Below are 13,147 nucleotides of genomic sequence, written 5' to 3' on the forward strand. Positions count from 1 at the left end.
CAAGCTATGCTTCCAATGGTGTCTCTAGGAACACTTAGTGCCTTCGCTATCTTTTTGAATCCTGTTCCTTGTTCGTGAAGGGCGATGAAATCTTCTCTTAACTTTTTGGACCATTCTTTTGACTTAGCCATATTTCTAACTTGCAGTCAAACGTGGCACTCAAAAAACATAGCCAGTTCAGATATTTTGTGTGTTCTAGCTCAAGCACACCTAGTGCAACTAATGAAGCCCTTGATTAGTTGCATCAGGTGTGCTTGAGACAACGCTTTTTTTTTTTTTTTTTGCAGATTTGTGCTGTTGTGAGGGATTCTGTTCAGGCAGTTGAATAATTTTGAAACTGCAGAAGTCATTAAAAGTTGCATTTTCAGTTAAATTTGGGGAAACCACTTGAAACATTTGTTGTGTTGAGCTATTTGAATTACTTTTGTTTGATTTGTTCATTGCAAACAGCTGAAAGTCTGTGCATTTTGGCAATAAACCTGATTTGCAATGAGGGTTGAATAATTTCGATTGCAACTGTATATATTCTAATTTGTAATATGTGTTAAATGGAACTAAGGGTACTAGGCACATTTTATATATATATATAGTACTGTGCAAAAGTCTTAGGCATGTTAATATATGATGGTGTCTGATCTCACCATCATTGAGTCCGTCTGTGATTACATGAAGAAACAGTAAAAACTGAGACAAACTAAATCCAGAAGAACTGGAAACGTCTCCAAGATGCTTGAAGAAACCTTTCTGCAAAGCTACAGTACTGTGAAAAGTACTGACACTTGTGATAAAATGCTGTAAAGTAAGAATGCTTTCAAAAATAAAATTACAAATTGAATTTATTTATGATTTAACTTCTATTAACTAATTCAAATTAATATATGGTGTAACGACCCTTTGCGTTACTTTGTCCTTTGTCCTTTGTCCACACTTGCGCATAGTTTTTCAGGTAGCTTTGCAGAAAGGTTTCTTCAAGCATCTTGGAGACGTTCCCGCAGTTCTTCTGGATTTAGTCTGTCTCAGTTTTTTCTGTTTCTTCATGTAATCACAGACGAACTCGATGATGGTGAGATCAGATCATACCGGCTGTTGTCAGACTCCTTGTGAATACACAAATCTCACTAGATTATTACAATTAATGGCAAAAAGAACGTTTGGAAATGTAAACTGATATTTCCTACTGACACACTACAGCAAAAGATAAAAATATATATAAAACTTTTAATATATTCTTTTAGATATGCTTTCTTTCAATGACAGTGAAATTATTCAGTTATTTTTTTAAAGCACAGTTGTGACAAACAGCGCAAGTAATTTAGAGCCAGTCTCAGTATCTTTGTAAACTGCATCTGTATAAAAATATGAAAACATATTGTGATTTTGATCCTTCTTTTCATTTTGGTGTGTCACCACATGCAGTTCTAGCATCCTTGATTTCCACGGAGGAAAAAGTTGTTAGAGAATGTGCTAATTGCAACAGATGTTTTCTTTAGAAGACAATATGCATGTCTTTTGATTTGAATCACCCACGCCGCATGGGCCTGTTTATAACCTTGACATGGATTTAATTATAATTTAGAATCGTTTAGTAAAGAATCAGCAGAGAAAAGCAGTGATGGCTACCTCAAACTCCTCTTTCTCTCTCCTCAGTTGTGCTCATAGCTGCAGTAATGGCCAGAGGCCTTTGTGGGTTGGAGCAGCTCTCTATGGGTCTGAAAGGCATCTAATCCCCGTGGCCTGTGAAGTGTGAAACCCTTTGATGGCAGGTCGGGTGCTGGAGGCTTTTGCCTGTTGACAAACAAGAGCAGGCCACAGAGAGAAAGACAGCAACAGCAGCTTTATCCATTGTGCTAGAGGATTCAACGGAGCAGTTTAGGAATGGAAAATATGGACCTGTCACCCAAAAACACATTGCAGCAACAGCATTAGCTGCGCTTTAATGATAATTAGCACATTTTGGACCCATCACGAAGTGAGATGAAGCGAAGGGAGGAGAGAGATAGAAGGCTAAGGGAGAGTGACATGGCAAAGCATGGCTCCTTAATTAAACCATGTGATGATCAAAGATAGTCACCCGATCCAACCCCCCCTTACGTAAAGGAGATCAGAAAATTGGCTCGTCTATTTGCATATGGACCAGCGACGCCTCTTTGAAATCCATAGTTTTTTTTTTCTCTCTCTTTGGATCCAATGAAGTGAGGAAACTGTCAGTCTAGTTGTATCACATACACACACGCACAAACCCTCCCCACCCACCCTTCTGTGCTGGCTGTCGGGGAAACATCAAAGCACCGTGGCGCTGCTGTCACCGAGGGGGTTGAAAGTGTCGGCCCATGTGCTGGCCCTGCATGGGCTGGACAGATGCTCGACAGCCCCCCATTTCATCTGACCCATTTAGAACACCTCCAATTAGACTGTGACAGCGCAGAGACGAGCATCCTTTCATCCGCTGCCCAAGAAGATTCCAGCTAACATACGCGCTTTAAACACTCTGCAGACCTCTGGAGCCTCAGGAATGCTTTAAAAAGACTTATTAGATCTAAAAGAGCTAGGCTGAGACGGTGAATGTTTGAGGTTTTTTGTTTGGATGTGGCCTAAAATATGACCTAACTTTCATTCTTAAGTAAATAGCCTGAAAATAAATAATGATAGTTTTAATAAACAATGTGTGCAATTTATTTTTTTTAAATCCATATCCATAAAAGGTGGTCATAAATAAAACAAAATGTATAGATCAGTTCAGACAGTGACTCTGATATAAAAGCAGCAATAAAGTAATTTTTTAAAAATCAATAATGTATGAAAGGCCATGCTATATTGTGAATATATTTATGGAGGTGTCTCTGTCTGTCTGTCTGTCTGTCTGTCTGTCTGTCTATCTAAAACCCAAAAGAAGTAGGGTGATGTATATCAACAACAACAGTAGCAGCACAAACAGATGCAATTTTGCATTTTTTGGCCTTCTCTGGAGTCTTGGTTCCAATTCCATTTGAGATGCTGTGGTCTGAGGCAGGCCACTCAAGCAAGACATCTTATAAATATACATGAAATAAAACTGTTTTGGGTAGAGGAATGGACCAGATTTGTCCTATCCACTGGAAAAGATTGAGCAGCAGCTAAAGAAAGTGTTTATTTGAAAATTGTTCACATTTCTTTTGAAATCCTTTTTCCATGTATCATATTAGCCTAATTGTTTAATGTTTTTTTTAGATGTAAACAAAAAGTTATGTAAAGATGAAATTGTTTATGAGACAATATTTTAATCTTACAGTGCAAAATATTCTATACAGTATAGGTTTTTATACAGTATATGATTATAATTTAAAACAGTATTTCATATGTAATATATAATGTAATTATAAAATATAAACCGACTCTGCCTAGATATGCAACTTCATCACTTATCTCCTGGGAATTACTTTTACCATGTGCTATTAGATTTTTAGGGCTTAGAGCACATGGATGGTGTAGATTTAGCTTCTTGAGTGATTGACTTGTGCCAGCTTAATGGAAGCGAGAGCGTAAAGGATGTTTAAAGTGTGACAATCAGAAATGTGACAACTTTCTCACAGCTGGATCCCTAGAGTTCTGGAAAAAACACTCTGACATTTGCTGACGCTGTCATTTGTGGCAGTTTAATTTTAGTCAGAATGATAAAAACAACCAATAAATGTGCACACTTTTCTTAAAAATATCATTTTTGAGAGGGTTGGTAGTCATTTGTGGCAGTTGATTTATCACTTGTAAATTGAGTGCTTTGCCTGCTCCTGCTCTGCCTTTTTGTAGCACTGAACTAAGTAGCCATGAAATTGCCTGAATAATGTCGTTTAAATCCAATCTCACCACGGCCCTTCACCTCCGCTCATCCTCTGCACTGCCTCTCGCAGCTCTTTTTCCTTGTTTCCCCAACTCGTTTTTCTCAGAATCCCAAAAGGCAGAGGTTTCTCTGAAAACGCCTGATTCAAAACCCTGATCAAGCCAAAACCGAGTCCAACTACAAGGACACTTTGTCTTACTGTCTGAGTACTATTAGACATTAAGGCTTATTGGGGTTTTTTATCATTTCCTGCCCTGCCCTGCCCAACATGTGGGTCTTCGTGTTTTAATAGGAGTGAGTCAGTGAGTTTTGCAGCACAGCTTTTAATGGATATTTCAATCATGTTTTATGACGAAGCTCGGGCAGTACATTTTGTCTCACAGTTTTTCTGTACAGGCTGAAAAAAACCCGGTTACGAGTTCCCAGTGGGTAGAGTTTTCTGGGGTTCGTGGGAGGGGTAATGTAGGTCTGTCTCTTCATTTGGAGATGGTCTGATTGAATAATTGAGAAATTGGCCTGGCCAAGGCTAAGACCTACTGGTGCTACTTATAAATCTCAAATGTGTCAGTGCAATTAAACAAGTCTTTTATCCTCCTTACTCCCTGCTCGCTCTCCTTTCCGTCTCCAAGGGTAACCCAATTTTGAACAATAGAAAGGCCAAATTAATTTCACAAAGCACTGGTTTAATAATGCCTTAGGTGCCTGATTTCAAGTTAAAAAGCTATTTATCCAGGGATAAACCTCTACTGGAATATAGAGTGAGAGAGAACTGGGTGAGGAAAAAAAATATAGTTTCTATAGAGAGGCTGAACTTAAAACATTCCGTATTCGCATAATTTGTGAATTATGTATCTGTGGCTTGTACAATTACATATTTTTTGTTCTTAGCAGACATTTTCTTACCAATGAAGATTATAATTAAGAAAGTACACATATAATGTCAATGGCAAATACTAGATGGGTAGCTGAGAACATACAAATCATGTATGTAAGTTGAGGAAGGGCCTTATTTTCTTTGTTGTGGAAAAGGCAGAACTGCTGTTGTAATGTGATCCACCAAAAAGAGCAGGCCATTTAGGTTGATGCCAAAAGTTGTTACACACCTGAAGGCAACGACTGTGTGACCTTCAACCAGGGATGGAGGTCTTTACTGGAAGCTTGGCATACTTGTCCCTACTAAAATGGATTGGGATTTGCACAGAAGTACAGTATTACAGAGTGCCAAAGACTTCCTTTAAAAGCATGTCCAGGCTGCTGCTTTCTGACTGATAGCTCCATTATTATCAAACATTACATAAAGTTGCTATATAGTCTACACTCGTGTTCCAAGTCTTTCAAAGTCTGACTAAAGATATTCTTTTATTTTTGTCTTCCAGGTGAGCTGACTGTCCCCATGCCTTCCCCGCGCTACCCCAGCGCAGCAGAGCTGGATGCCTACGCACAGAAGACAGCCAACAACCCTCTGTCTATCAAGATATTCCCCACCAACATCAGGGTCCCCCAACACAAGCACCTTAACCGGACTGTGAATGGATATGACACCACTGGACAGCGCTACAGCCCCTATCCCCAACTCCACACTGGGGGCTACCATGGTCTGTTAGCGATCGTCAAAGTCTCATCCTCATCATCCTCATCATCTTTCTTACCCTCCACAAAGGGCGTCCTCAAAAACTCAGAAGGCAGGAGGACTAAGTTGTCTCCGGCGCAGATAGCAGTGGCTCCTTATCCGCCTCCCAACAGCAGCACTTTAGGTCATTGCCATGGACAGATTGTGTACCACACAGGGCCTCCCAAACCGACAGAGGCCACCACTCTGTCTGTCCCGCCTAATGTCACTGTGGCTAGTTCTGTGATCCCTGTGGCAGGGGGCCGAGGACTGAACCTCCCTCCTCAGTCAAATCTTCCCTCCATCCAGAGCATCATTTACCAGATTAACCAGCACTGCCAAGCCCAGGCTCTGCAGCAGGTGTGTCAGAATGGGGCATCTACAGGATCTCTGAACCCCAGCCCATCCAAACAGGGCACCGCTAACTCCTCAGGGGGGACTTACGTCACTAGTGTGGCTCCGCAGGGAAACATGGCCTATTCAGGGACGGTGCTACCAGGGCAGAATGGGGAGGCGATGAAGGCTGGGGTGTATCCCGAAGGTATAGACTACCTGTTGTGGCAGAAACAACAGCAGCAGCAGCAGGCTGTTTTGAGGATGTACAGCGGGGGGAGTGGAGGAGGAGGTGCCATTAGCAAGTCACCCGAAACCTGTGCCCTGGGAGGGTCCATCATGCTCGGAGGGGCACAGGTATCCTCCTCCAGAGGTTATCCGATGACAGCCAGTACGAGTGGTGGACTGGACAAGGTCAGCTCTTCCCCTTTGAACTGTGTGGGGATGCATGGGAATTTTTCTGTCGGCCAGTATTTTGCGCCTCCGTGGAACAGCGTTCTGGTGACGCCAGACAGCGACTGCTACAACCCACAAGAGCTCCCGGGAGCTACCACCACAGCTGGACCGGTGACAGGGCACAGGGAACTGGGTTTCCCCCACCATCACCAACACCCTCATCATCATCACCACCACCACCATCATCATCCCCACCACCACCACCCCATAGACAGCACGGGTGGTCTGTGTTGCAGTTTGCCCAGTAAGAGTCTATGTAATACATCAGTGTTGAGCAGCAGTCTGCAGTCCCTGGAATACCTGATCAATGACATCCATCCTCCCTGCATCAAGGAGCAGATGTTGGGGAAGGGATATGAGACTGTGTCTGTGCCGAGACTATTGGACCACCAGCATGCACATATCCGCCTCCCTGTTTACAGATAAGAAGAGCCGGGTTGACCAATATAAAGAGCGACTGGAAAATCTTTAATCACAAACTGCAGTTGTTGCCATTGCCTAGATTTGCAGTGGAGTTTTCAGTTTTGTGATTCTGCTCAAAGCAGACTGGGGGAGATCTGGATCCAAACATGGTTGGGTGAATGCTGGAAAGCTAATCGGTGCGCCTCAGCTCAGAGCTGGGAGAGAATTGCTGGCTGGGAATTGGAATGTTCCTAAATGTGGATTCTGTGATTCTTTTCTTTTCTCTCTTTTTTACTAAGAGGGATTTTTTTTGGTTGTTTTCCAATTGCTTATCTTTTTTTCTTTTTGAATTATTTTATCAGACTAATAATAATTTTTTTGGTGAGAGTCAATGGTTTAAATGAAGTAAATATGGCCTCTTCTCCTCCACACACTGCAAGTAACCGATTGGATTAACTTGATGAAGAATGATGGTCTTTAAGCACCACGGTTGTCTATAAAATATACGGTTGAACCTGTGCTGACAAAACACTGTAAGAGGTAACGGTATTCGCACATTACAACATTTCAAAGACCAAAAAGGCAACTAGATGAGTGCTTTTAGGTGACGTTAATCGAGAAAATGGAAATTTTTCATAGAAATTGCACTGCTTGGGGTGTAAAAATGTGTGAAAGTCTTGGCAGGTTGGAAATTAGACATTTGAATATAATGTATTTAAAGAACTTGAAGACTTGAACCTATTTTTGTTGTTTTATTTTATATATATTTGTAGTATATAATATGCATTGGCTGCTAAGGGAGTAAGAGTGTAAAATGCTTAGGTTTTTTAATGTTTCGTTAAGGGTCATTTCTTTTGATTTTATTCTCCTTTGGCTGCAGTTTAAGTTTCTACTGTTCTCACGGTGCATTCACCTCGAGAACTATACAACAGAACGCTCATTTATTTACCTACACTGGAATCAAATCTCCAAATAAGCAGATATAAAAGGAATCGGTTGTTGGAAAGCTCTGAAATGAGGCCACCCTCATTAACAAGTTTAGACCGATCAGGTCTTGTTGAAAAGAAACATCAAATAAACACATTCTGACATGCCAAAATGAATCTGATTTGGAATTGTGAGAATGAGCTGTCTGTTGTTGGTAATGTTGTTCTTGATTGGTTAGGGATCAAATTACTTTTCCCTCATGGCTTTGAAGTTTAGAAGTACAAGTGACTCCATTAAACGAAGACCTGAGGGGAGTTAACCTATCAGAGGTGTCGCTTGACCATTCCTCTTTTTGAAACGATAAAAACAATCATTGTGGTGCCTCTCTCGAACAGAGGTAGAAGGAGAGGGGACGAGTGTTTTTCTCAGCTCTGTGCTAGCGGTTTCGAGCCAGGTTGAGGCCGCTCGTAAGCTTTGTCTCAACACTGAAATATTTATTCCGACTGTGACTTTCCTGTGAATGTACTGCACTTAGATTACTGAGAAGACTAATGCCTTGTGGGACAGAGAGGGGGAAAATAAAGAAAAATTGGATGGGCACAGCGGTCCCTGGCGTTAAATTAGCATTTCTTTTGTCAGTCAAATTTCATTGGTAAATTGAATTTAGAAACTCGAGAGAGGCAGGGGTGTTTCTGGCGGAGGCAAAAAAACTGGCTACAGTCTAGATTTATGAAGTGCAATTATTATGACTGTATTAACAATTTTGTTTTCTCTGAGCTTACACCAAAAAAAAAGAAAATGTAAAACTACAGCTGTGTCTACATTCCCAATGTACCACATACTCATTCCCTTCTTGTTTTGAGGTGCAAAATAAAATGATTTCAAGAATTTATTGAGAAACCCATGTCTTTGCTTCGACCTTGTCTGTGTGACAACATTGAAATTGTCATGTACAAACTGAAGCAGTTTGTGAGCTGAAAAAGGAATTTCCTTGTAATCAGTGTTGGGGGGTAACGCATTATAAGTAACAGGAGTTACGTAATCAGATTCATTTTTAAAGGTAACTAGTAATGTGTTACTTTTAAATTTCCAACAAAATATCTGGGTTACTTTTTCAAATAAGTAATGCAAGTTACTTTGTTTTCCCATTTATCGACTGACACCTCTCCTGTCCACGTTTAAAGAAATCAGAAGTACTGTAAGTGCCGAGGCGTTGTGTGCGCTGTGTAAATATGCTGGTTATTGTAGTTCTAGAGTCTAGACTAAATGTGAGCAGGCATTTACTCATCTCACTTGCACAAAAACAGATTCAGTATTCCCTAAAATGAATAAAAAGAGTGAAATTCAGTAATAAAATGTAGTAATGCAGTAGTGAAATGTTAAATTACACAAATATACTTTATTTTATCTCATTTTATTAACCAATGTCTTTTCTGCTGACCCTCGATGGTCCAATTCAACCATACCAATAAGCAAAAATAATTTGAAAAACATTTGTGTTTCTTTTTTTTTCTTGCTGCGATCTCCTGTGTCCTATTCTTCTGCAATCCAGAACGGCAGCACAGCTGAAAGGTTTGTTTGAACTGCGCCCTCCACTGTACAGGTGTGGATTTGCATTTCCTTCAGCCTGAGGCTTATTCATTTTAATTTATATTTTTTTTGTGTGAAAGAGCCTTTACATTTGCCAAAAAATATAACTTTTTTGTTAGCAAAAAACAAGCAAGCCCAGCCCAGGTGAGAAAAAGTAACAAAAGTAACATAATGCATTACATTCGATAAAAAGTAACGGCAGTAGTTACTTTTTTAGGGAGTAACGCAATATTGTAATGCATTACTTTTAAAAGTAACTTTGCTTGTAACTGCTTGGACAATGCTGCTTGTACACTGCTTGTAACTGAATGGATACAATACATCTACTAAATGCGCATCTGCTAATGAGTTTCTCACAATTGAACCCAAAGTAATTTTTTAACCCTAGATTAACTTAATCCTTTACCCCGGGTTTGTAATTAGTCTTGAATAGTCCATTTTTGAGACTTCATACTGCAAAACCTGGTTTAAGATTCTTATTTGCATATTTATGAGGTTAACAACATTGATTTGACAAGTACAGCATGCAACCTGTTGTAATCACTGCTTGTCAGTCCAATTTTACTCCAAGTCACTGTTCAACATTTTCCCTCAAACACTGAAAAGATGCACAGCATGTGAGACTTTTATGCACGAATATTTAAGAGGTATGCAATATGATTTATAATTGGGATTAGTAAACCACTAAAGTGCCATTGAATTTCACAATCTTTTGCCACTAAAAACAGTGGAGCAAAACTTCATATAAATAGTGAAAAGTTTTAAAATGGTTAAGAGTGGTGCTAACCACATGTGAAAAACATTGCAAAGAGAGAGTTCAAGCCAAACTGGTTACTGTCAGCATGTCGTTCCAAAAAAGTATGACTTGATTTGTTGTTTGGACCCCGACGTTCTTTAAAATATCTACTTTTTTTGTTCCACAGAAGAAAGAAAGTATTGGAGAGTGAGTACCTAGGTGTTTGTCAAATGCATAAATATACAATCTTTCACCTCGTCTGTCGCTCATCTTGACTTTAGTCACATTCCAAAACATAGTCCTCAATAATATTCTTACTGCTTCGTCAAATATGTTTCTTCCTATGTTTCTCAGTTTGAAAGACTAATGCAAAAACATGATGTCGCAGAGCAGCCGAAATCCTTCTTCTCAGAAATCGGCAAATACGCTACTGTGTATGTCCTCGGAGATCCATTGTGTCTCTGCAGAGAACCCATGTAAGAAGTGATTGTGTTAGTCAGGCTGAGCATGCTTGGAGTGTGCCGTATTGATCTGCTGTAGATTAGCTCATAATAACGCACCGCTTGCTTTGAAGACAAACAAGGGGACCTGCAGGGAATACAGGCAGTACACCTGAAGTCAGCCCATGCCTACATTCTGTTTCCCAAATACTGAAGTCTTCAAGCAGATTTTTATTTTTTTTAGTCAATCAATGCTGTGTTTGTGCTAGATAAGGGGTGATATCCTAGATAAATATGCTCTGAAGTATGTGAGCTCATGTTGGTTAAGAGAAACCAGAGTTGTAACAGTCTATAAACATCTCAGAGTGCACGCTGTCTTTTTTCCGTGTGTAGTTTTTGTCAGCTTGAAAGATGTGCATCTGATGACATCCCTGGGGGTTTTCCTCTCTGCCTCCCTGCTGCTGTCATCCTTGATGTTCTATCTCTGCTGTGTTAATGGATTTGAGGAGTCCGCTGCAGCAAAGGACTCTCTTTCAATCTCTTTTCTCGTGTTCTGCCCTCTACAATTCAGAGTGCAGCCTTTACCGGTAATATTTATAGACGTACAATTGCTTTATTCATGTGGATGCTGATGGTGCTGTTGTACTGTACATTGTTCAACTTCTAACAGTCATTCTCTCTTTTAATAGCGTACAGACTTGATCTGAAAAAAGTCAAATTTAATATATTGATAAGAAGCTTTGTAGCCATTCAACAAACCTTTTTAAACAGTTTAAAACTCAAGGCAGTTTTTTAAAAATGTATTCTATTTTATCACAAAGCTCTCTAGAATTATTGCTTCTGGTTGGTTGTTCGCTGCATTCAGGTTGCATCCAAAACTGCATACTCTCTTAGTTAGGTACTTCTTTTAAATAAGTAGTTACTTTACAACCTCTTAAAAATCGTTTAGTATGAAAGTAACATGGACATACTACATTTGTCATGTGATCTACCAGCATCAGTCTCCCATGGCCTCAAAGGATAGTAAAGTGTCTATCCATGAAAAGTGGGTACTTTTCTCATACTGTTTTATGTATATTCGGATATACATACTATTGGCATGATAGCATCTCACAGTTGCTGTAGTTTTGTTGGCTGTACATCCATGATGCGAATCTCCAGACTGCAGTTGGTTTTCTCTGCGTAATAGTCAAACGAGGACGGAAAGAGCAACACAGAAGAGCTTCAACATCAGATCTGATTCAACATCACTTTTATAAAGGTGAAATAGGCTTTCTTCCTTTCTTTCTTCACACTTTTACCTTCATCAAGCTCTCTGTATGTCATGTTTGACTCATTTTCATGTTCAAGAAACCAGTTTGAGATGATTTGAGCTTTATGACATGGCGTGCTATCCTGCTGGAAGTAGCCATCAGAAGACTGGTCATAAAGGGATGGACATGGTCAGCAACAATACTCAGACCAGGCAACATTTTTACAATCTTCTATTGTCCACTTTTGGTGAGGCTATGTGAATTATAGCCTCAGTTTCCTGTTCTTAGCTGACAGGAGTGACACTCGGTGTGTCTTCTGCTGCTGTAGTGCATCTGCGTTCAGAGATGATCTACTGCTGACCTCGGTTGAGGTTATTTGAGTTACTGTTGCCTTTCTATCAGCTCGAACCAGTCTGGCCATTCTCCTCTGATCTCTGGCATCAACAAGGCATTTTCTCCCACAGAACTGCCGCTCTCTGGATATTTTCACTTTGGTATTTTCCAGTAAATCCCAGTTGATCAGCAGTTTCTGAAATACTCATATCAGCCCGTCTGGCATCAACAACCCTATTTATTAAAATAACGCCCTATTTGAGGGTATAGGGGGCGATTTCGGATTCAGCCTATTACATTATGACCAGTCACAGGTGAAGCAAATACTGCTGATCATCTCCAAACAAGGCCGCATATTAAGGTCTCTGCTGTGTATGAGGACTGCATAGCAGCAGAACAATCAGAGTGCCTATGATGACCCCTGTCCACTGTCGAAAGCACCTGCAATGGGCACATGCGTGTCAGAACTGGACCTGGAGCAGTGGAAAAAGGTCGCCTGGTCCGAAGAATCCGGTTTTGCACATATATTTCAGGAATTGTTCAAGATGCTGAGTTTTATATACAGAAAAAGCTTCTTGTAACAAACCTTTGTGGCTTTCTCTTTACCACCTGTGTTTTCAAGGCTGAAGTATATTATAAAGGTAACAAAGAGATTTTATTAATTTGTTATTTAACAATTTTTCAGTTCATTCAATATATTTTTTATACTGTTAATTTAATTTCAATCAAGGCATTAAAATAATTTAACTTATTGTTTTGTATTATTATTTATTTTAATAAAAAAGTTGATGTAGTCTACATTAAATAGTTTGAAATATCATGAAACAGATTAATATACCTACTGTCAAACATTTAGCAGCACTCGATGTAATTGCAAAAATGATTATCTTTTCCAAACAGTTTTTTTTTTTTTTTTTTACCACTCCATTGTTTGGACAAATACTTTGTCCCGCCTCAAACTCATGCCATAGGTTGACCTGTCGGACCAGTCAAGCAGAACAATGTTTTGAAAGCACCACAGAGAGACATATTGCTGATTTGGCCCAAGCCCTAATGCAAACAGAGAGACAGATTGGTGTCAGGAACAATATACCTCTTAGCGTCCATACGAATAATAGCATTAGAGCCAGTATAGGATTTCTGAGAGGCGACTCCTCTCATCTTCTTTGGCTTTAAGAAGACATATGGACCATCACCAGCTGCACCTGTCCTTTGAAGCACCATCTCTTTGAGCGATCACTTGTTTTCAGAAGG

General features: G+C 39.9%; 1 protein-coding gene across 1 annotated transcript in view; it reads left to right on the forward strand.

Annotated features, from left to right (window-relative positions):
- Nucleotides 1-8,445, forward strand: part of fam222aa (family with sequence similarity 222 member Aa) — a 56,555-nt gene extending 48,110 nt beyond the window's left edge. Inside the window, exon 3 of the mRNA XM_081365473.1 lies at nucleotides 5,191-8,445. Coding sequence (XP_081221599.1) covers nucleotides 5,191-6,638 — 1,448 coding nt within the window. The 3' untranslated portion in view covers nucleotides 6,639-8,445. The remainder of the gene's footprint in view (nucleotides 1-5,190) is intronic.
- The last annotated feature ends 4,702 nt before the right edge of the window (nucleotides 8,446-13,147 follow it).

The sequence above is a fragment of the Scardinius erythrophthalmus genome, assembly GCF_964197995.2.
Source record: "Scardinius erythrophthalmus genome assembly, chromosome: 5".
NCBI lineage: Eukaryota > Metazoa > Chordata > Actinopteri > Cypriniformes > Leuciscidae > Scardinius > Scardinius erythrophthalmus.